The sequence below is a fragment of the Lethenteron reissneri genome, chromosome 21 (genome assembly GCF_015708825.2).
Source record: "Lethenteron reissneri isolate LAM-NWPU_2019-01 chromosome 21, ASM1570882v1, whole genome shotgun sequence".
NCBI classification, from domain to species: domain Eukaryota; kingdom Metazoa; phylum Chordata; class Hyperoartia; order Petromyzontiformes; family Petromyzontidae; genus Lethenteron; species Lethenteron reissneri.
In genome coordinates this window covers 10,016,409-10,041,381 of record NC_083799.1, presented here as the reverse complement: position 1 = coordinate 10,041,381, position 24,973 = coordinate 10,016,409, and the positions used below count along the sequence as shown (strand labels likewise).

The 24,973-nt window shown below is 46.6% G+C and overlaps 1 protein-coding gene across 1 annotated transcript in view; it reads right to left on the bottom strand.

The window, feature by feature from the left end:
- DNHD1 (dynein heavy chain domain 1) overlaps positions 1-24,973 on the bottom strand; it is a 65,821-nt gene that overhangs the window by 7,599 nt on the left and 33,249 nt on the right. Inside the window, 13 exon segments of the mRNA XM_061555748.1 lie at positions 3,593-3,684; positions 4,708-4,978; positions 5,602-5,697; positions 6,513-6,693; positions 11,834-12,871; positions 13,308-13,489; positions 14,549-14,749; positions 15,419-15,523; positions 16,103-17,066; positions 19,256-19,447; positions 19,906-20,055; positions 21,786-21,888; positions 22,541-22,739. Coding sequence (XP_061411732.1) covers positions 3,593-3,684; positions 4,708-4,978; positions 5,602-5,697; positions 6,513-6,693; positions 11,834-12,871; positions 13,308-13,489; positions 14,549-14,749; positions 15,419-15,523; positions 16,103-17,066; positions 19,256-19,447; positions 19,906-20,055; positions 21,786-21,888; positions 22,541-22,739 — 3,774 coding nt within the window.

The window sequence follows — 24,973 nt, the reverse complement described above, 5'->3', positions numbered from 1 at the left end:
AGTTTGTACCCATCTTCTTGGTTGATATTGTGTCTGTGTGTATATATATGGATGGCTTCATGAACGAAACTTTGTTGATAGCCAGTGGGCTTGCAAAGTACCTTCGTCTTAGAGAAATACATTTCGTGTGAGTCCACCGCATTAAAACAATGATCCCATCCTACCACCATCCGATGTTAGTTGTGCTTTACGCCCATTTCACAAGCTTCACGCCAACACAGCCACTTTGCGCGCCGACTACCCCTCGGTTGCGGCTCTGCGATGTTCTGTTAACATGCTAATCTCTCATTAACATGCTAATTTTCACCTGGCAGCCCTTTGGTGGAAAACCAACCACTGTCAGGGTGGCTGCCCATCACTTGCATTAACATTGGCTACTGACATTTAGGCTACGCCCATTTCAAACCCTTATAAACAGTTTGCCTTTGGAAGCTAACCCCCCTTTTCCTGAAGTCGACCGCTTGTATTGTGATTGAAACGTCGTAGTTTCATGTTATTTTCTTTGAACCTATCTACGTGACTTTACCGAAAGATCCAAAGAATATGAATTCCTGCAGTCACGAAAGCTATAAGTCAATATTTATTCTTATGTTTATTTTTCTTTAATTTCTGTTTATTTAGGTTTCGCACGCATTTGTGTTATATAGTTACTGTAGTTATTTGCATGTCCGTTTTTATATTTACTGTAGTTATTTGCATGTACTTTTTTCACCGGCCAAAATAAATTTGCAGGCTAAATAAAGGCTCTGCTTTGTCATTCGTCCATTTTTGACTTTCGTCTAAGCTATGGTTCCTAACCAGACGAAGGTGCAAGGTATTCCTGTACTGTTATAGCTGAGCATCGTTTCTACGTGGCCGAACCGATCATTTTGAACTCTCTCCCACTGCACAAGTGCAGCATTCAATCACCATCCACTTTCAAACAGCAACTCACGGCTCTCACCTGTTCAGCCTGTCACCTGTTCAGGCCATCACCTGTTCAGGCAGTCTCCAGGCTACCGAATGAGGGACTTTTGAGCCATGGCGCCGTACCTCTGAGTTCTTAAATGAACATTCCGTACGATTCCAGAAAAATGTGCGAGTTATGAATCGCGTTTATTATTATTATTTCACCGGTTTGTGTATATTTTGTCACATTGGGGCAAATATTAAGAGAGAACACCTATTTAGGCCATCACAGTACACATCAATTCCATACAGCCATCCATCAAATTCACCATGGAAGTAGAAAATGATGGCAAGCTACCATTCCTGGATGTTTTAATTGAAAAGTGACCTGATGGCTCGTTGGGACATTCTGTCTACAGGAAAGCCACCCACACGGATTCCTATTTAAAGCCGATTCCCACTACCATCCAGCCCAGAAGAACTCCCTCATCAAAACACTACACCATAGGGCACGTTGCATCTCCGACCAGCAACACCTAGCCAGTGAGCTGGAGCACGTACACCAAGCCCTCAAGATGAATGGATATTCAAACCGCACAATACGCAAAGCTGTCTCCCCAACCATGGGGAGAGAACCATCTGAAGACCCAATCAAAACCATCACCTTGCCATACATAGCAGGTGTTACCAAAAAGATTTCCAAAATCTTGAACAAACACAAGATCCAAATTCGATTCAACACAGTACACAAAATCCGTGATTTGATCCCATCTGTGAAGGATGTGATTCCTGACATGCAATACCCTGGTGTCTACAGACTAAGTTGTGTCTGCGGTAGCAGTTACTTTGGGGAAACGAAACGACATGTCTCGAACCGTGTTCGCGAACACAAGGCAGACTTGAAACACTGCAGAACCAATACCTCTGCCGTGGCTGATCACTGTTTTAACGCGGTGGGTTCACACGATATTGCTTTTTTCCGAGACCAAGGTACTCTGCAAACCTTTGAGCAGCCATCAAAGATTTGTCCATCAAGCCATCCAGATATATAAACACAGACACAATTTCAACCGAGAAGATGGGTACAAACTGAGCAATCATTGGAAGGATGTTATTAACCAGGTAAAGTCATAACTTGCTGTGATGTTTCCATCCTTCCTGCCGTTGTTTAGCAGTTATTTCCGACTCTCTGAATTACATCACCTTATTAAATGTCTTTACAATAACAGACTAAGGTCTCACTAACATAGCCACCGCTGCTCCCTTTTGCCTCGATGTAACGGTAGCTCTCGCTGTATAATAGGCTGTATTTCTCACTGACATGGCCACCGTTACGGTGGTTCTCTTGCGTTGATACGCTGGCCTCTTACTGTGCAGCAGCCAACGCCGCAGCTTGTGTTGCCCACGAGGTGGCGCTATGCCCGGTCCTCTGACACAGACACGCTATCTTCCCATTAAACTCGTTTACATTGACATGCCAATCTCTCCCTTTAACGCAGCTGCTGTGCGTGCGTGCGGCGACGGGACTCCTTTCCATCTCTGACCCCGCCTACTTACCCTTGGGTGACACCCACCTCAAACCTAAATATCACCTCTTGTTGCAGCAGTCCTTTCCTGTTCAGCAGTTCTACTGCTCTATCTTTCCACCTGATGACGATTGCTTGTGTTGCGATCGAAACGTCGTGATATCGTTATTATTTTTATTATTATTTTTTATATCTACGTGGCTTTACCGAAAGACCCAAAGAATATGAATTCCTGCAGTCACGAAAGCTTTAAGTCAGGATATTTATTGTCATGTATTGTGGCTTTAATGCGCGTGGTGGAGGCGGGGGCGGGCTGTGTACACGGGAGTGGGGTGGGGGGGTTGTGAGTCGCGTGTCGTGTTGTGTGTTCATTGTCGCGTTCTGCTGCCCCGCGTTGTAATGCCGCTCTCTCGAGGGCCTTTCGGGAGCTCCCTCGAGTTCCTTCTGCCAGCTGTGGCGTGAGCGAGACATTGCGGAGCCTGCATTAATTATCTTTAACAACGCAATTGTTTATTTAACGTTTTGGGGGTAAATGTTATTTCATGCCACAATCCGGCTCAAACATGTTAGTGTGCTGTTAAGCATTTGGAATGTCTGTGCTTTGTTTCATGTGTGTTGGTTTTTGTCTTTTTTTTGTATAATTTTGCTCTCTTTTTTCCTTCCCCCTACACCTCCGATTAGCACGGTTGGCTACATACGACGCGAAAGAAGTTCAACATACATACATGCATTGTTTGCTTTTATTTTAACGTTTCACGAACTAAATTTACGAACCATTCGTGTATTGGTCTAAATTATTTATTTTTCTACCTTACGCGACTTTACCGAAAGAACCAAAGAGTATGGTACACAAAGGGTTGAAGTGTCCATCACCACACCCAGCAGTCTTTTTTTTCCTCTCCATTGCATACGCTGTTGACCACACCGCACAATATACTCATATTGGTTTGAATCGACCGAGGTTAATAGGAAGGTGGGCCGAGATAGTAATGGTCATTGTGGGTATTCTTTAAAAGCCTGGATATTTGAAAATGGTTTTAAAGAGCATAGAACACATTCGCGAGCATGCAAGTACACATATACAAACGTCCTTCAATAGTGAAAGAGAAACTCGGTTGAATAAAGTCAGATTTCTCCAGCTGAGGCTCACGTATATTTCGGCAATGATGACCACTTACCCAAGAGATACTCCAGTGCTGCAGAAAAATCCTGACACGTTTCGTTAAGGTGAGTGAATAGATTCAGCGCCATGATCAGATCTGACCGTGACCTTAGTTGGAGACAAAATACAAGTTATTAACAAATAGTATTACTAGAAAAGGAGAATTGGTATGTGCATTAGGTGCCAATACATTTGAAACCTTATTAGTGAAATGTGGAAGAGAAGGCCTAATATATCGTTCCATAAGAGCCCTTTGTGAATACACTGCTTGGATGAAAGTCTCCTAATGCCGTGTTGGTCATGGTGATGGTTTGACCATACGTGTTGGTCAGTGTGCGTTGTTTAAGGGGGAGGCCCAGACCCAGTTCAGATATCACTCGCCACTGATGTTAGCCATGATCCTGAATCAATGGGTTATTAGCGCAGTGCAATAACCACTGCGCCACCACTCACCCCACCCACAATAAATACACACAACAGTACGCAGAATTGCACATTATTACAAACATGCATAACAATTTAAAACACATAAAATCATACCTACATATAAAATACACAGGTATATGAAATCCCAATGCAAATATAATGCATATTTAGAGAGCAGGTATAGATAAATGTAGCTTTACAAGATTTCCCAAGGTTTTTCAGATGACATTTAAAAACAATTTAACACATAGGCTTTCGCGACCAATATCACCCATAATAGAGGTTTATGTGTCGTTAAAACCCACCACCACCCGACACAGCCAACTAAAATTATACAATTTCACCACTCCAACATTCAACACCCTTATCCCTGGGATTTGGTGAAAAATTCAGAATATCTGGTTGAAAAAATGTCCTATGTTCCAGAGTTTGGTGTTTTAAAACTAAAAAACACTGATCTCAGTGAGCATCAGCAACTATACTATACTCATGACAAAACTAGTCTGCAGTTCTCTCTCTCTCTCTGTCACTGCTGTCTGTCATTGAGTCAAATTTAGCCAAATGTATTTTATGGTGACCTCAGACAAGAGAACCACAGTGCAATGCTTCAGGAACGATGTTAATGGTTTTTGCATAATGCAAGAGGCTGAGCTTATTGTACACGGGTTTGTGCGTTACTTGATACGCATGGAGTGAGAGACGCACCACGAATACGGGCACACGAACGCCGGGCGTCCGTAGCCTCGCCTGTGCAGTAGCACGGCGTGCAGGCGGGCCAGTGCCGTTGACCAGTCACGAGGGTGCAGAGCATGCCCGGTCCCTCCTGTCGCCCTCCGTCCCTCCCAGCTGACCGCACTCGAGACGCCTATGTTGCTCGGCTCGCTGGTCTCGACGCAAGAAAGGCAGCTTGCCAGCTTGTTCGCAAAACGTGGCTGCGCACGGCACACGAACCTCAGCGCTCGCTCCAAAACGATGCCTGTGGCGGTGAAATGTGTTCCAAGGAAAAGCAAAGCAATGTTCCAGGCAAATATGCAACATTTTCCAAAGGTGTCAAAAATATGGCATGTCAATCACTACCAGTGTGAGGGGTGACTTTTGGTCTGCGCCTCCGATGAGCACGGTTGACTACGTACGGAGTGAAAGACGTTCAACATACATAGAGCAAGCCAGTATGTTGCTAACATTCCATTGATTAACAAGTCGTTTGAAGTGGCCAAGTGGCTAAGAGGTCAGAGTGCTAAGCCAGCACTGCTGAGATCCTGGATATGATTTCAGTTACCCATAGTTAAAACTGGTTCTAAAGCATAGCAAGTTTATGGGCTCAGACCAATCGCCAATTAATTCAATAAAATAAACATTTGAGAAAGAAGACGTTTATTTCTAAGCCTCTATGTGTGTCCCCCACCAATCACAATTCACTTGTTAAATCTTTGAACATACTCTATGCTGTAAAATATGGAGCTGTCACTTTCACAGTATTCAATGGCCTATTGAGACTAAAAACTAAAAAGAGCCATTATAAATTAATGGGGTATCTATACATGGATCAAACTGTAATATTCCAGGGCTGTCAAGGAAGTGCGCAGAGATACCAAGCACCTGGCAGACGTGCGGCGCTGTCCGTTGTGGCAACGAGCCACAGCCTGAAATCAGGGTGGACACGAGCATCTTCCTGTCCCAGCACAGTCTCGTCTTCTGCCAACATAAACACACGGCTCACGCATCAGCTGTTTTCGTTTGCCTCATTTTAACCAGTCACCTGTATTGTTTATAGCAGTTCCTGGCTCATTACTATAGTTTTGTACCCCCCCCCCCCCCATTCGCCTAAATGTAATATTAGAATATCATTCTGACATCATTTGCATAAATGATGTATTCTTATACATGTAATTCTATGCATGCACCTTGGGTGTAAATATTTGTTTTAATTTATGAATCGCTTCATCCTTTCACGCCAGCCATTCACAGTCGTGAGCCACCTGCAGGTTAAACAATTATCACGAGCTCCGATCTATCTACTCCACCGCTGGATGAAGGTCTCCCCAAGTCGTTTCGTGATACAACAAAATCTGTCTAGCTCCTGCATATCAGCTGATCCTCTTCTCCATCTCCTTGGTGGTCGTCCTCTCCGGCGTGTTCCTTTCTTTGGCTACTACTCGACATTAGCCTTGAGCGCTGGCCATCATGCCTTCTAGCGACGTGTCCTGCCCAAGCCCACTTCATTTTCTTCACGGTCAATACGTCTCTCAAATGTGTTTGCGCGCCAATCCATGCGCTTCTCTCCCCGTCTCTAATGCAACTCGACACAAGCGTACCTCTCCACGCTTCTTTGAGCACGTTTCACATTGTTCCATTTTCTTTGTCGGCGACCGTGTTTCCAACCTGTACGTCGTGGGGACTAACGTGTACCGATGTGATCACTCTCACATCGCTAATCGTACCGCTCAGCGCTGGCTGTGAATATCGCGGCCGTAATTGCACGTTACCGCTGGCATCGCCGTGCACCGCACCTCCGTGGGTGAGCACTCGCTGCAGCAGCGACGCGGCGCGCGGCGGCCAGTCCCGCGGTGCGTGGCACAGGCCGTGCAGAACGAGCCACAGGCCCCGCTCGGCGCAGAGGTTCACCTCCTCTGCCAGCCGCTCAGCGAGCCGCTCACCTCTCCACCCCAGCGACAGCATCCTCACCGTGCCCTGCGCACCATTCAAAAGCATCGTTTGCTTTCCTCCCTGCTACTTAGTTGTAGCCCCGCGGTTAGGGTGAGGAGTTAGGGTTCGGTTAAGGGTGTGCGGTTCATGGTTATGCACAAGGGTTTAAGGTAAGTGGGTAGCGGTTAGGGGCATGGGATATTACATTGGTGAGGACAGTTATAGGCCCTAAGAGATCCTATGAAAACCTAATACTATACTCTCCCAGGCATCTGCTGTGGCTCCAACAATGCTATTATGTATTTTTCCCCCTGCCTTTGTACGACGCTGTTAGATGTCTAAGTCATATCAATACATTTTGACACGATATAGATTTTTTTTTGGCAATTAGTATTTAGATTTTTTTCATCACGTGGAAAAAAGCCGGAATGGCTCTGAGAATTCCGCCACATATAATGTAACGAGAGTAAAGTTGTTGTTTGTACTCGGGTCATTGTGCGCTTTGTTAAAAAGACATTCAGGAATTGGCTTAAATTGAGATTTTTAAGTCTCAACTTAAAACATTCCTATTTCAGAAAACTTGCACCTAATTTTATCTTCAGGCTCTTTCCCTCCTTTTTACTATTGCCATTTGTAAATGTAATTGATATATTTGTATGCTTACTGTTTGTTTTATGCATATTGTGTACATGGCTCTGCGTTCCATGGATGAAGGGCACTATCCAAGCCTATCTTCTTGGTTCTTTCGGTAAAGTCACGTAGAAGGGAAGTAATAAAATAATAAAAATAAAACATAATAAAACAATTCTCACGACGTTTCGGCCACAACGCAAGCAGCCGTCCTCAGGTGAAAACCAGGTCCGTCGAGGCGACAGAGTCTGAATGAAACAGCACACGAGCTTGGAGCATATATATAAGCTGGGCGCATTGACAAAGGAATTTGCATATCAAACGGAATTTAGCATATTTATGGGAAATGCAGGAATGTGATTAGTACTGCATATGCATGTGCATTATGCAGGATTAACAGCATCAAAGGGAGCTGCAGTTACTGCTGCTGCAGCAGTTGCTGCTGCTGCAGTTTCTGCTGCACTTGCTGCTGCTGCTGCACTTGCTGCTGCTGCTGCACTTGCTGCTGCTGCTGCACTTGCTGCTGCTGCTGCAGTTGCTGCCTTATCCATTTTAATATAACACTATGTATTATTCTACCCACCCTAATGTGTATCATACTGCTATATGTTTACTGTACAATTACGACACCATACATTACTCGTAATTGTACAGTAAACATATAGCAGTATGATACACATTAGGGTGGGTAGAATAATACATAGTGTTATATTAAAATGGATAAGGCAGCAACTGCAGCAGCAGCAGCAAGTGCAGCAGCAGCAGCAAGTGCAGCAGCAGCAGCAAGTGCAGCAGCAGCAGCAAGTGCAGCAGCAGCAGCAAGTGCAGCAGCAGCAGCAAGTGCAGCAGAAACTGCAGCAGCAGCAACTGCTGCAGCAGCAGTAACTGCAGCTCCCTTTGATGCTGTTAATCCTGCATAATGCACATGCATATGCAGTACTAATCACATTCCTGCATTTCCCATAAATATGCTAAATTCCTTTTGATATGCAAATTCCTTTGTCAATGCGCCCAGCTTATATATATGCTCCAAGCTCGTGTGCTGTTTCATTCAGACTCTGTCGCCTCGACGGACCTGGTTTTCACCTGAGGACGGCTGCTTGCGTTGTGGCCGAAACGTCGTGAGAATTGTTTTATTATGTTTTATTTTTATTATTTTATTACTTCCCTTCTACGTGACTTTACCGAAAGAACCAAGAAGATGAATCCCTGCAGTCACGAAAGCTTTAAATCGAAATTTATCCAAGCCTAATTTGTTATTATATATGTGGACCATCGACACCCTGGACACCCTTGAAAATAAGATATTCCATCTGAATGGATTTCCCAAGTGAAATATATATCAATAAAATTGAGATATAAAAACTCAGCGCCTGTAGACAGTCAGAAACCTACTTCCTTGTACTGCCTTCTGTAATTACCACCTCCTTGTGCCGTAGATGGATGTTTCACATATAAGACTCCCACCTATGACCGTTCCACCAAACCACTCCACTATCAAGCTGGATTAGAGGCCATAATAGAGGTTTTACTGGTAGGAACCTCCTGGTTACACCAGCCCCCAGGGGATGATTGTGTCCGTCCGTAGTGCAGGGAGGGGCTGGTGGGGAGGGAGGGGCTGGGTGGGGAGGGGAGTGTGGGGCTGGGTGGGGAGAGGAGGGTGGGGAGGGGCTGAGTGGGGAGGGTGGGGAGGGGCTGGGTGGGGAGGGTGGGGAGAGCTGGGTGGGGAGTGGGAGGGGTATGGCTGGGTGGGGAGAGGGTGGGGAGGGGCTGAGTGGGGAGGGTGGGGAGGGGCTGGGTGGGGAGGGTGGGGAGGGGCTGGGTGGGGAGGGTGGGGCTGGGTGGGGAGTGGGAGGGGTGGGGCTGGGTGGGGAGGGGCTGGTCACCCCGTGGTGCCCTCATAAAACTCAACGTTTAACCTACTCACGCCGGCTTGTGCCTGCCCTCACAGTCGAGCATATTTGCGGAATACACCACGCCGCCATTGACCCTGGCCATTGACCGAGCAACCCAACGTTCCTACCAGCTCTCTCCGCAGGAATGTGTTTTTGGGTTAGATCGCGTAAATATATAAATGTGTCATTTAAACCCGCCACCACCCGACACAGCCAACTAGTAAGGATTGTCATGTAAACAGAACGTGGCCAATTCGTCAATAGTACAGCACACCGGTGTGTTGGAGAACTAAGCCACAACATTTACAATCTGAGTATGACGTTTCGCCAGTAATTATAACTAGCTTCATTAGGCGACAGCCAGATTTGTGTTGAAGTCCACCTGTTTCGTTCCTTATATAGAGGCATAGATGTGGTAACTACAGTTCTGCGCTCTTGTGCAAAGTGGGGGGGGGGGGGGGGGGGGAGATTAATGAGTCAACGTACGTTATGCATGCGCATTGTGCGAGCCCTTTGAACTTGTCCTTCCTGTCTATTGTGTTTATTAAAATAGCCGTACCAACGGTAATCCCTATTGAAGTATGGTGGCCTGTATCGGCGTGCATTTAAACAATGTATTATTTGATGATTTCTGTTGATAGCTTCGGTAATACATCTTTTGTATCAGATATTAATTTCTGTATTCTATGTACCGTGGCAAATCTGACTCGGATGTTTTTCCCCAAACATCTGGCTAGTTTATCAGTTACTCCCGCAATGTACGGTATTTTGGTCGTTTTAATTACTTGGGCAGTTTCAATGCTCGTGTTATTTCATTTGGTGTTAAACTGGATTAGAGGCGTTGGTATTATTTGGCTATCATGAAAAAAAATAGACAAATACTATTGTGACTTGTGGGAAATCATAATATTAAATCATATTCTTGGTTCTTTCGGTAAAGTCACGTAGAAGGAAAATAATAATAAATAGAATTTTTTTCCCTTCAAAGTTTATTTTTTTCTTCTAATTTTCTTGCTGTGGATTTCACACCTGATGACGATTGCTTGTGTTGCAGTCGAAACGTCGTGAGAATTTATATTGTTTTATATTTTTATTATTTTATAATTTCCCTTCTACGTGACTTTACCGAAAGAACCAAGAATATGAATCCCTGCAGTCACGAAAGCTTTAAATAAAAAAATATTATATCGGTGCAGTAGCTTCTACCAACAGGGAAGTGTGCAAGGGAAAGCACAATAGTTGTGGAAAATTTTCCGACTCGGGGTTTGAACAAATGGTCGCCTTTGTAAATGACATCCCAGGATCTTTACATCTGTTCAGCAGAAAAGGACACACTGTCAAAGCTCAGCAACGTAATACTGGTAGGAACCTCCTGGTTACACCAGCCCACAGGGGATTATTGTGTCCGTCCGTTCGTCATGCAGGGAGGGGCTGGGTGGGGAGGGAGGGGCTGGGTGGGGAGGGTGGGGGTGGGGCTGGGTGGGGAGGGGCTGGTCACCCCGTGGTGCCCTTATAAAACTCAACGTTTAACCTACTCACGCCGGCTTGTGTCCGCCCTCACAGTCGGGCATATTGGCAGAATACACACACGCCGCCGTTGACCCTGGCCATTGACCGAGCAACCCAACGTTCCTACCAGCTCCCTCCGCAGGAATGTGTTCAGACGACAGGATTCACACCACTAGGCCACTGCAACACTGCCTGATTGGTGAAGGTACGTATACGCACCAGCCTATGAATCATCACCACAACAAACTTATATATTGCTGCCTCAGCGATTAAGTACGCGTTAATTTAAATTGTGTTAGGATGCCTTGCGTGTGATGTTAAACCATATGCAGTAATGGTGCCACCTCAAAAATACTGTTGAGGAAGGGAGCAACAATTAATGTAAAACTATCCCTCTCTAATTCTGGTTCAAGACACGTAGATGAGGCATGGAGTTGCGTGCTGGAGATGGGGCATGGGATCAGTTGGATATATATGATTATTTTTGAAGGGGCAATACTGAACCAACGTTACAATCGAGGGTGAGGTTTTTTTCAAGGGGTGTTCAGAGGTGGCTGATGATGTGGTTTCACTCCTTCTTAATTGGACAGGCTGCCCTCAAGCGGCATGGAGAGCTCACCTCAATGCCTTTACACTTGTTCTATTAGATTTTCAATTTCAACCGCATTATGTGTGATACCAATGTCATCAACATTCTGTGGCTCATCAATACAGACTGCTGTGTTTTTACCAAATCAAGTACACTGCGCATATTAAAGTCTGTCTTGAAAACTCACCTCTTTAAATTAGCCTTTACCCCTAGTCCTGGCCCTATACCCTGGTTCTCTTTATTCACTGCTTTCCATACACAGGGCACATTGGGATCTAAGGATGAAATGGGCCTTACACATGTAAATTATTTTTAAAGTGAAACTGTTGCTGCCCCAGAGACAATATTTGAAATAAGACAAACACAGATGAATATTTTCTGAGAGAGAAGAAGTTGATAGTTTAGCCACATGGCTCTCTTCTGGATGCAGGTGTTATACACAATTATTTTTTTGAATAAAAAACAAAAACGCAGAGTAAACCTATACTAGTGTAAAAAATGCTAATTAAGTAAAAGCTCGCCTCAAAATTGTCGCCTTCCCATGCGTCATTCTGCTCCTCACCTGCGCACTGCCACTAAGTTCCTGAAGGAGCTGCATCGGCCCAACGTCCGCGGTTTCCACCTCCTCCACCAGCAGTAGAACAGCGCGGGAACGGTTCGACGGTGCCGCAGCCAGCATCTCTGCCAGACTTGGCACATTCCGCTCTGCAACGTCCCCGCCCAGCCGGCTCACGGCCACGGCCGAAATCACGTCGGCGACACTGTCGGGGCGGAACGCTGTCCACAGTACGGCTCTCTGGAAGATGTCAAGATGCTCAAGCTCACGGGAAGGGACGGGGCCCAGGAAGGTCGTGCAGCCACCCCGTCGAACGCCACCGCCGTGGCCGAAATACTCACGCCACGCTCGCTCGTCCTGGGCCAGGCACCGTCGGAGATCGTGGAAATGTGGCAGGCGTGTCTCCAACTCACGGCACGTCTGCCACAGCTCACGGGGAATCCATCCTGGCCGCTCCCTGTGGTCCGATGGCACCGTCCCTTCCTCGCCCTCCATTCCAGAGCCCTCTTCCTTCTCATCGCCCTCTACTTCACTGCGATCCTCATCGGCCAACATTCGAGCGAATAACGTCAGCTCTGCAGCGCTCACATTCAAGTCTTCAGCTGCGATCAGGAACGCGAGCATTCTGGCGTGCGCGTGCAGCATGCCAGGCGCGATCCGCGCGTACAGCTTCTCTGTTAGCGTGTGGATGAGCTCCAGCGCTCTCACTTCAGGCACCGACAGCGCGGTGCCGTCGGCGAACACGAGTGAATCGCACGCCGGTAACGCCCGCTTCACGGAGCTCAAAAACTCCGCTGCCGGCATGAAGTACAGCGCGTTCAAGTGGGCGGTGCGACGAAGCGCCGTGAAAATGGCAACGCATCGCCGGGCGACCGGCTGGTATGGGCGACGCGTCGCCTCGTGCCTCGCGCAAAGCAACTCCGTGTCGGACCGATCGTTGCGAGTCTGAGCCGAGTTTTTCTCTGTTGATTCTATAAATGGCACAAGCGATTTGTTCTCGATGAGGCTCGTTGGCGAATCTGCTATTTTTCCGATCAAATTGTCCTGAAATGCAAAGGGAAACAAAACTTGAAAGTATACACCATTCTACTACTATAAAAATTAAGTTTAAGATACTTTCAGTTTGCACTGGTATATATGTATGTATGCAGACTGTATGTAGCCAACCGTGCTCATCAGAGGTGTGGGAGAAGGACAACAAACTGAACTCTAAAAGCAGTTCTAAATATGCCTGTTGCTTTCTAGCTTACTTTCTCTCTATTTATTGAAAACAACAAACAATTATGGAATTAATAAAAGAAGCTCATAAGCCGCATGAAAACATTTTACAAATACCGGACAAACCAGCATTGCAGCAAGAAGTTGGCCTGGTTACACCAACAAGGCAAAGTTACTCTCTGGAGAATATCTGACAGCGATGTTGACAACAGGCCATCACTTAGCGGCGGATCGAGAATGCTCGAGCGCATGCAGTGGTCACCTGCTGAACGCGCGCCTGCTTGTCCAGGAAGAGGAGGTCGCGCGTGAGAGTGTGTTGCTCCCCAGAGTAGCGTGGCCGCTCAGCGCGGAGTAGCTCCTGCAGGACGAGGTCGTGCAGCCCCTCGGCCTCCACAGACACGTCCAGCACGCTCGTCACCTCCAGCAGCGGCTCCAGGAATCCCGCTGCAGACACACACACACAGAAAGACAGAGATCCCCCGTATAGCGTTTAATAGACGGTTGGGGCGAGTGCTGTTCGTGAGCGCTCATGAAGTACGGCATGGCGTACGAAAGGGGTGGTGTGGCCTGCACCGTGTCCGGGCCGCCTTTGTCTTCCCAGTGTGGATGTTTACACACCACACCAGGTACTCAATTAAGGGATAGTCGACCTATGCACTAGCCAATACAACATGGCACTCCCCCCGGTCATCATTAACAATGCCTTATAACAGAATAATATATAATCGGCTAATGTTTCAGGCAATTGGCCCGTCTGCCAACTCTGACTGCTAATGCAGTCCCCTGCATTTTTTTAAAGGGGACTAGGTCTGCGGCCTTGTTAAACACCAGCCCATCTCAATGTTTCTCCATTCAACGCTGCCGGGTCCAGAAGCAAGGTCACTGGCGCTGGCAGTGAGTCAGAGACAACGTACTGACTATATTCTTGGTTCTTTCGGTAAAGTCACGTAGAAGGGAAATAATAAAATAATAAAGATATAAAACAATAAAATCCTCACGACGTTTCGACTGCAACACAAGCAATCATCATCATCATCATCAGGTGTGAAATCCACAGCAATAACATTTTGCAGTCGAAACGTGAGAATTTGATTGTTTTATATTTGTATTATTTTATTATTTCCCTTCTACGTGACTTTACCGAAAGAACCAAGAATATGAATCCCTGCAGTCACAAAAGCTTTAAATCAAAACGTACTGACTGTTAAGAAAAGTGAGCTTGGGACCTGACACATTGCGAGAAGGGATAATGGCCGGTGGTCGAGACTAATCACAGAGTGGCAGGCAAAGGAGGGAACATGCCCAAGAACCCGTTCCCCACGCAAGTGAAGGGATGCAATCACGCTTGTGTGCAGGTGCTCGACAGATTGTTGTATTGCAAGTCTATAATGGATGGTGACGGCTTGTGGAGGCCCTCATTCAGTAATGGATAGATCATAAATAATAATAATTATTATTACGATGGGATGAAAACGATGACAGTAACAAAATGCCCAGGCTTACCTCCACGAGCAGCATGCAGTGCCAACGGCAGCGACGTGGCTAAGTAGAGTCTAAAACCATGGCGGGCTGTGACCACCTGGCCCCCGAGTGTAAGGCTGCGCTCGCCCTCGGTCACGCCCCACGGCCTCTCTTGCGACAGGAGGTCTCTCAGCCAGGACGTGATGTCCTCTCTCTCCACGTGGGTTATCAGCACAGTAGCTCCTGGAGTGCATGGGTACACAAAACATACAATGTAATTGGTAACTGAATAAAGTGGCAATTTATAAGAGAAGCCCTGTGAAGTTGCACGTCAATCGTTTACATCTTTTACGATCCAAAGTCATAATGGGCAGGCTGTACTATGCACGCATTCAAGGTGATGTAAACCACTTTGCTGGCAAACTATGCCCTGCCAAAATGGATGCGAACCCATGAACAGTGTGCGAAATGACTTAAGTGTACATGGTACAACTATTTGGTCAATCCACTGGTGGATAGGGCCTCCCTACGCCATGCGGATCATGCAGGTTTTTTGACTACACTGAAATACGCTGGTCAGTGCAGGTTAGTGAAGGCGGGGAGCATAGAAATCGGGACATAGTAGAGTAAAATAATGGTTTCTGCTGCACTGCCCTCTGCTGCCCACAATGTAGCGCCACAGCCGATTATAGCACCTGTCTTACGCATGGTGGTCACCCATGAAAACTCAATTCAGGCACCCCTTCTTATGTTCTAAAATTGTATGAGATCGGGTGCACTCTCGGTGATTTGGTCATATTATCAGAGGACTTAGTAAAGTGCGACAATAATTATATTTTGGTGGACAGAGAGCAGACACAATGTTCATCTCTAAATGTAGATGCACATCCACACGCATGCACACAAGATCACCTCTCTCTGCAGCTCCCACAAGCCTCTGCTCCAGTGCTGGATCTGTAACCATGAGCACCTGCAGATCACTGCCTTGCTGCTCCTCACCGTTCACACTGGTAGCTGCTGTGCATATGTACAAAGTGTACATAAGCACCCAATTAAGAGAAGTGGCTAAGCTTCAAATCACATATCACAGCAACAATATCATCATTATTAACCATGTGCGGCCTCATGTCTGAAAGCAACGCATCAGGTCTGCTTCTGTGGGTTTATTATAGATGTTATTCTTGCTCCAATTTAATTCATCTATCTAATATTTAGTTATACCATCATGCATTTTCCTGTTTTTGGCTGCCATTCCACAGCGAGTTGTGTATAATAGAGACATATGTCCTAATCAAAATATCTTAGACTTTTGTGTGTTGTAAGGTTCACCCACTCCTATTTTTAGTGGAGATTAAAAACAATGCCGTATTAACAGAAATTACTTCTAGTGCACTGAGTGATAATTATGACTTCCCCAGGAGATATTCTGTCTTAGTAATATTAGGAAGCCACTGTAACTATGCACTTTTAAATCTAGATTGAAAACTAATTTTTTTACAATACTTTTTGTGTTTAGTTTGTCGTCCTTCCCCCGCACCTCTGATTAGCACAGTCGAAAGAAATGCAACATACGTACATAGACATAGACAAATTTACCTGCGCTTGCACCCCGCTGTTGATCTGCTGCGTTTCTCTTCGAGGCCACTTTTCGCTCGATGAGCCGCACCCAGGTCGCCGCCTGCCCGTCAGGGTCCAGAAAGAACAGGCATCGCCGCCGTCTCACATGTCGCGCGCACACCTGTGCCATCAGGAACGCCTCCCTGGCGCCAGCATATGACGGCAGATCTTCCTGATGCCATCTCTCATCCTCCTCCTCCGAACCCAGTACGTCTCGCAGTGAGAACGGCGTCCGCACGGGGATGACAGCGCCCGGTCCCGTCGTCGAACCTCCCTCGCCCACGTTTGACGTGACGTTTTCTTTTGGGTCGCCGTCACATGTCACCTGCTGGGCTCTGCTGGGAGGAGCCGGCGTGAAGTCTCCATCCTTGCCATCGCTATCGAGGCAAAGTCGAAGCCACGCCACCAGGAGCCGCTGGCGGGAAGCACCGTCGAAGGGCGCCGCATACACCGCGCTGGCCGACGCCAAGAGGGCGTCCCCGGCAGCGGTGCTCAACAGCGCCCGCGCCTCTCGGTTCAGCGACTCCCAGCCGCCCTTGTGCCTCAACAGCGCAACCCGCAGGTGCGCGCCCTCTTGCAGGCGCGACCAAGCATCGTGGACGCGGGCAAGCAGCCCATCCCGTGCCAGCGTGGCGCCTTCCAGCTCCTCGACTGCGTGCCGCCGCTCGCCGCTCAACTGCTCGGCGTGGAGGCGCTGGCGGCCCAGCGAGCGCCGGGCCGTGGCCAGCGCGGCCTCGAGGGCAGCGGCCTCCAGCTCGGCCGGGCGTAGGAGGCGGCGCGTGCGGCCGTAGGCGTAGACGGCGCGGAGCCACGAGCACAGCGAGTCGGCGGCACGGCTCGACTCCCGCACTAGCGCCGGCGAGAGGCCCGGGTCGAGCACTGCCGCCTCCAGCCGCTCGAATGTCTCGTCTGTGATGCCGTCCTTGTCTAAGAACTCCAGGTCCTTGGGTGATTGCAAAATAGACATCTTTCAAAAAAACATTCAGTGAAAAAAACTCACCAATTTTCATGATTATCGGTGCCTTTTATATACTACCAACCCTTTGTGAATCCACTGCTGTATGGTGGCCTCCCCACCAATGGCGGAGCCAGGATTTTCAGGTAGGGGGGGGGGCATCCCCTCCAGCAATGAAAAATTATAGAGGAGTTATTAGTAAGTAAGGACTTGTCCCTTGCTTTTTATTCGACGTGTGTGCGCGGATGGCGCAGCCAACGATCGAGGGTCGAATTCGAGCCGTGTGTGATCGGCATCGCGCTCGCTGAAGGTGTTTGCCTTCAAGGAAGTCGTGTGCTGTCTACGCAACTGCGCACAATTCTGAGTTACTTATAACTGCTTTGCCGTTACTTATTGCCAATTATGGACTCAGACTATTGTCCTATCCTCTCACAGAGTCCCTGGCAAGTAATAAGATGCTACACAGTGGCAGTGGGGGTCGCAAAATGCCGATTTATTACTAATAAACCTCAATGATCCGATCGAAATTAGGGATTTCGATCGGATTATTGGGGGGGGGGGCACGTGCCATTCCACCCCCCACTGGCTCCGCCAGTGCTCCGTGGGCCTTGGTGGTCAGGAAGTTGTTTGACAGTACCTGACCACGCTGGTAAGTGCTGGTTGGTGAAGGAGGGGCCCCAGGACCGGGTTAGGTATCACTCGCCACTGATGTGAAAAGGGGCCGGGAATTGGCTCAGGTCTCTGGGTTCATGACTCCATGCTAATTTCGTTATTAAATCGGTGGCTATTTCCTTATGCTCTAAACTTTTCTTTAAAACCCATCAGTTGGCTTTCATATTGTAATTTACACGGGTTTAGGTATTTAAAAAGAGGCATGGGGTATGACGTTTCGATAGTGGGCTCGTAGATATTACGTTCAGGTTAAGAGTTATAACGTAATGTATGCATACGCATCATGCAAAACACGGTTTAAATGTTGTATAACTCCAATAATTGGACCTAATTCATGAAGGAAAGATTCCACGTTCATTGTATCTATGTTTTATTCTATAAATATAATGGGCAGTTAAATGATGAAGAAATACATCGGAGTAATGAATTAGCCAAGAAAATAAAATCTCTATCTCTCAGCATTTGTAAATAAAATAACACAACAAGTTAAGCTGCAAGCCTCCCATCATTGTCATCATCGTCATTATCATCGTCATCATCTTCTTGATTATACCCTGAAAGTCAGTAATAAGAGCACTATTTGTTAAGACTGCATCACTTTGCTGGTGGCGAGTATTGGTGATCCTATGGAAACTCTGGTTCCTACTTCATGAATTAAAATTACTTCTTATATAATCGATTAATGACACATGAATAGAATCGTGTGAGAGTTGATAAATTGAGTATTTTATGCAAATGACATGATAGGCACACTCTTGGGTTAGGTTTGTGCTCATAGAGTGAACAAAACTGCATAAACCTGACAGACAAAAATGAGAAACAATACAAATGATGCAGTAAAACCAAGACAAAAAAACATTATTGGATTGAATTGTCACCGCAGATAATGAAATTAATAGATTCTCTGCAGGGAAACAACATTTTAAGTGTCTGATTGGAACATTGAAAGAAATGATGAATCTTAAACTAAAATTAATATTGCCAAACACAACACCTCAACATGGCAAGAGGAAAATGTCAACAGAAGGAACAATGGGAGAGAAAGGTGGAGCAGAGGACGAGAGGTGCTTTCATGCAAGCACTCACCTCCTTACTCACTCAAGTCCTCGCTCAGGAGCGCACTCCCACACATGTGCACACGAACAAAGACAAAGATCCCCCGTATAACCTGAACAGACTGTTGGCACAAGTGCTGTTAGCGAGCACCTATGAAGGCCGGCGCAGCACATGAGGGGTGGGTGGCCAGCACCACGCCCGACCGCCTTTGTCTTCCTGGTGGCGATGTTTTTACACACTGCACCAGGTACTCATTTGAGGCTGAGTCGACTTAGGGGAGGCCCACGACCAGTTCAGATTTTCGTCACTGGTGTTGGCCGTGAGTGGGAATTGAACTCGGGTCGCCGGGTTCATAGCGCAGCGCGCTAACCGCTACATTACTTCTTATATAATACCGCTCCCCACTCGCACACACGGGCGCACTCACGCAAGCTACCATGGGCACGCACCTGCAGGAAGTTTGGGCGCAGCATGAGTATGCGCGTGTCCTCCCAGCCGGCGTGGCATCCAAAGAGGAGGCCCACGGCGTCCGCCACAGCAACTACAGGGGGCGGCGGAGCGCGGTACGAGCGCAGTTCCTCTATGTCGCGCGGACGCAGTGTGCGCAGGGCCCGCAGGGCCGCCTCGTACACCGGGCTCACCTGGAAAGGAATAAGGGGGAAGGATGGACACAACATTACACGGCTCAACTGGGAGCGACACATGCCTCTAACTGCCTCATATGGCAGTATCACCTGGAGGCAAATCGGCGACGGGACTCACGTGGGGTAGATTGGAAATTTGGCTCATCTGCAGGCAAAATGGGCTCACCTGGGAACAAAACACTGTTGTATGTTATTGTAACTTTCTGAACTGCCCCTACTGGACATTTGTAAAAAGAGAACTTCAGAGCTAATCAGATTTCTCCAGGATAAATAAAGATTCTGATTCACTGGCTCACTCGGGAACAAACCACACTCACCCAAGAGCAGCAGCTGGACCAGTGAAATCTAGCACACACCAAGCCAGAGGGGATGAAACTGTCGCTAAATGTATCTTATGTGTGTGATCAAAGAGGCATGAGCATGCGGGTCAGCCTGTGTGATGCTACGTGGCCAACCTGGTTGAGTTGAGCTCGCATCTTCCTGCGCAGTGCCTTCAGCTGCTCGTGAAGTGCTGAGATGTGCTCCTCTGTCTGCCGGCATCGCTCCAGCGCCTCCTCTAGCTCACGGTGCTTGCAGTCCGAGGTGCTCTGCAGCTGCTGCACCAGCTGTGTGTATGCAGGTGCACGTATGGGGAGCGGGAGTGCAGTGGTTAGCGTGCTGCGCTATGAACCTGGCGACCCGAATTCGATTCCCGCTCATGGTCAACACCAGTGACGATTATCTGAATCTGTCCTGGGCCTTCCCTAGGTCGACTCAGCTCCAAATGAGTACCTGGTGCGGTGTGTAAACATCGCCACTTGGGAGACAAAGGCGGCCGGGTGTGAAGCTGGCCATCCTCTCCCTCGTGTGCCGTGCCGGCCTTCATAGGTGCTCGCTAACAGCACTTTCCGCAACAGTTTGTTCAGGCTATAAGAAGGGATCTTTGTCTTTTTCATGTACAGTATGCGCATGTGAGATTTTGTGGAGAGTGGTGACGCAGTAGTTTTGTGTCCTGCGCGTGTCCTGACTATGGCTAACATCAACATCAGTGGCGAGCACATTTTCAGAACCTCGTGTGGTTTTAAAAATTCGGCACTGGGAAGACAAAGGGGGTCGGGCGTGGTCCTGGCCACACATGACCTTTTACACTGTTCCGTCCCATATAAGGGCTCTTTAGTCTGTAAAGGTTCCATCGATGATCATTGATTTGTTTTCATGAATGTATTTTGTTGCGTAAAGAAACCAGCACCCAGGAGACAAAGGCTGCGGGTGTGCTACTTAAAATCGCCGAGATGACAGTCAATCCAGCTGACCAAACGGGATTTTTCATGTGTAAAATCTGAAAACAACTAAATCAGCAGAAGCATTGCTTGCAGAAGTTTCCACTGGTTTGTCAATGCTATTCAATGCGTTCGCGTAAAAATGCACTCCAATCTCTGCAGAAATATTTTGCACATACATTAATACATTGCTAAAGCATATAAATACTGCATACACATATTCTAGATTTGAAGCTTTCGTGACTGCAAGGATTCATACTCTTAGGTTTTTTCGGTAAAGTCACGTAGGTAAAAAATAATAATAATAAATGAAAAATAACTAAATTAAATCACAAAACGTCGTGATTTAATTGAGTTATTTTTCATTTATTATTATAAAAACATTTTTTACCTACGTGACTTTACCGAAAAAACTTAAGAGTATGCATACACATACATTAACTTTAACAACTACGCACAACCTATGGTGTAGGTATGAGGGACCAAATAATGAATGTGTTCCTTTGTTGAAACATGGGGAGAGCCTGCTGAGATGTAATAGACAATTAACTGTTAATGGCAATCATAAATCCATACGTAACATTTTGTAGAATTGATTTGGCCTTCGTGACTGGAACAAACTGGTATGACTTAATGCATATGAGTCAGTGCTGGGGAGGACACGGGCAATTTGAGCAATGAGGTGGGGTGTTCATCACTGACCTCTTTTGTCTGGAATCACCAAATTAGAGCTGCTCACTAACAACGCTTGTAAAGAAAAGAAAATCGTGCATACAGGACAAGGTCATGTCGTTTGTTCCAGTTTAAATGTGCATCCGGCATAACACAGTGCAGAGGTCGGTGCACTGGATGATAAGTCAGTTTTCGCAGAATTCATGTTCGGTTTCAGTCACCCACTGACTTCTCCAGAAAATGAACAAAGCACGCTTGTTACCAAATAAAGATTATAGACTATGCGGCATCACCATTTGTAGTCGGTAGTTGCATACCAACAGTGCCATAACACAAATTATAAATTTGAAAATCAGCTTCAACAACAGTCAATACAAGTAGGTGTCCTGTGGGACGTGTGTCACCTCCTGAGATGATTCCAGCTCGGACTTCAGCTCGACCATCTGCTCCTCCCACTCCTCGACAGTCCGCTCCACCTCCTGTACTCGGCTCAAGGCAGTGCCGAGCCTGTGGATAAAACAAGCGGTGATATGGACGTACGTATGTACGTTGAACTCCTATCGCACCGTACGTAACCAACCGTGCTAATCGGAGGCGCTGGGGAAGGACAATAAACGAAACACAAAAAGCAGTTCTAAAGAATTTAGTTTTCAATCGAGATTTTAAAATGCATAGCTTGAATGGCTTCCTAATATCGGCAGATCTGGGCTCCGATGGCGAGTCCCCTTCGATAACAAACATGATGACCTGGGAGCGTCTTTATCAGTAACTGTCATCAGGACCGTCCCCTCTACTCTCTTTCTCTTCTTGCCAATTATACCAGTTTTTTTCAGTGACTACTTTGAAACGGCTTTCTGTTAATACTGACTTGTAGAATATTACGACATTTCAACCACCAATACACAGCTCAGCAATTGTGATGTTGGATGTACTGTACGACTTTTTTCATGTTTCAATAAATTAATGTATATGAAAGAAAAAAAGACAACCAAGGATAAGCGACAAATGGGAAGCATCGTTTGCTCAGTGGTAAATCGCATGCATTTTCAAAGCAAATACCAATTCCTGAGTGGTTTGCAGTTTATATTTGAACTTTTAAGATCATCATTTGGAAGCATGCATATTTTAAGTTTTGTTTTTACTAAAAAGCAGAAGTTACCGATGAATGCGCTCGTGCCGGTGCCTGCCGATTTGGTTGTGCAGAGAGAAGAAGAGGTCGACCGCGTCCAAAAATGCCTCGGGCGGGAAGAGGGCCTGAGCCCAGTTTCCGAGCGACTCCGACGCAAGAGTCTCTGCCGACTGGTGAACGCTCGCCAGCACGGTGCAAATTCTGTGCTGATCATACGCGGGGACGTGTACTGCACGCACACATAAACGGTGATTACCATACGGGTGTGGACACTGACGATGTGGACACTGATAATAGGTTTTTTACCCTTCTATCTGGCAACAAAACTGACACCTTTTTTACAAGGAGTCATGTTTGCATAGACCACAATACCTGCAGCCATAATGCAAACAAAAAACACAACTCTGAAAATGTATGCACTGTCCTTGAAGTTGATTGGTCCACACCCGAGACAGCTTTCCTTAGAGCCTAGTCTCACATGGGTTGGACCAGATGACGCCAAAAGGCGCACAACTCAAAGACAATGCACCATCAGAGTATGAGAGCTCGGGGCAAGCATTTACACCATTGGAATCTCATTTGCCAGTAAAAAATATGATAATTGGTTTTTTACCCTTCTATCTGGCAACATATCTGGTGTCAGTTTTGTTGCCAGATAGAAGGGTAAAAAACCAATTATCATATTTTTTACTGGCAAATGAGGTTCCAATGGTGATGTGGATACTGACAAAGGAAACTGAACAAAAATCTGAAGAGTGCACAAGGATGCGTGGAAAGGTGCATGCTTGTAATTAGACTGAGACAGGAAGCAGGACATGTGGATTAGAGAACGTACGCAAGTTGGAGCCATCTGACTGCTAAGTGCGCTCTGGTAGGACGCATCGTTGGAAGAGATGTCGTAGAGACGAACTACTGAGTGGCAACCGAAGGAGGGAAACACGGCCAAGTGGCCAACCACCATGGAGACGGAGCAATGAAATAAACTTGCGTGCAGAAGCTAGATGGATAATTACATTGGGAGACCATGAGCTGGTGACGGCTTGGGGAGACCTTCATCCAACAGCGGATAGATCATGGCAGAAGATGACGATGACATACGTGCACAAAGGCTCCCCATTTAACATTACTGGATGCAGGGGCAAGTGATGTCAGTGAGTATTTACATCAAGGCAGCCGAAGCACCGAGTGGGAGGTGTGGCCAGCCTTTAGATCTGCAGCACTGATGATGACCAAACCGTACGAGGTACTCACGTTAGACTGAGTCAGCTTCCAGATGCTAACTGCTATGTGTTCTAACAATCAAGCCTCGATTACAAAAAACTGCAACACTGCAACACAGTACGCTAACCACTACAATACTTCTCTGCACATGCACATATAGAATGTTATGAGGGGTGCTTAATAAGGAAATTATATGGCACGGCAGAGAGCCCAATGTCAGCGACAAATAAAAATTGTCACCGTGTCTTTCAGGCATATAGCAATTCATCTCTTATGATTAAATTAAAGAATTGGGGGTTGCAATTCCATTCAAGAATAAATAAAATAAATACATTATGTCAAGTATCACTGTCTCCACCATTAGTCTAAATCTAACATTAGCATATACTTTCCTTGATAATTAGATCAAATGTAAATAGTAGATTCTCCCACAATTTGATAAGTGAATGCGAAGCATAAGAATCAATTTTTATCCACGAGGCAACGCATTGTTACATGCCTGCAGCCTTCTGTGCAGTACAATTGACTCTGACGATAGTTATTCGGGATCTGTGTTCAGGGATGCCAAAGAATGGATTTAGTCAGACAGAGAAAGACATCACGGACTGCGGTCATGTCGTGCGAGTCTCACAGGGGGCCCTATTGCCTCGTCATCTCCGTGGAAGCATTGAAGGTAGAAGGGCAAAAGACAAAGATGAACAAGGGTGGAACGACAAGTTCAGCATGGGGAAGGAACATCGTGAGCACTGAGATAAAATATTGGCCTAAATTGAACGTCGACCTCCGAACTTGGGAGTTGACACCGACAGATGGCTGGATGGCTGAATGGTAGCACGGTGGCGAGATGTTAACTACCTTGCCTGGTATACAGGAGGTCGTGGGTTCAATCCCGACCCTGACGCCTGTATGTATGGAGTTTGCATGTTCCCCCTGTGATCACGTGGATATTTCTCCGGGTCCTCTGGTATTTCCCTCCACATTTATAAAAATGCGTGTAGAGTATTTGGCTGCTATAAATTTCCACGTGATAAGCCACTTCATTTAGCTATCATTTGTGGTTCTGAAAAAGAGCTATACTGCTCAGTGGGCCTTACCTGGTAAAATAAAAAATATAGTTTAGTTAAAAATTGTGTAGTGACGTAGTTCGGAGACAGTAGTAGCGGGAGGCACCTTCTTTTATTCTTGCATACAATGGCGACTATACGTGGGTGTACACTCTATATTTTACACACACAACCATCT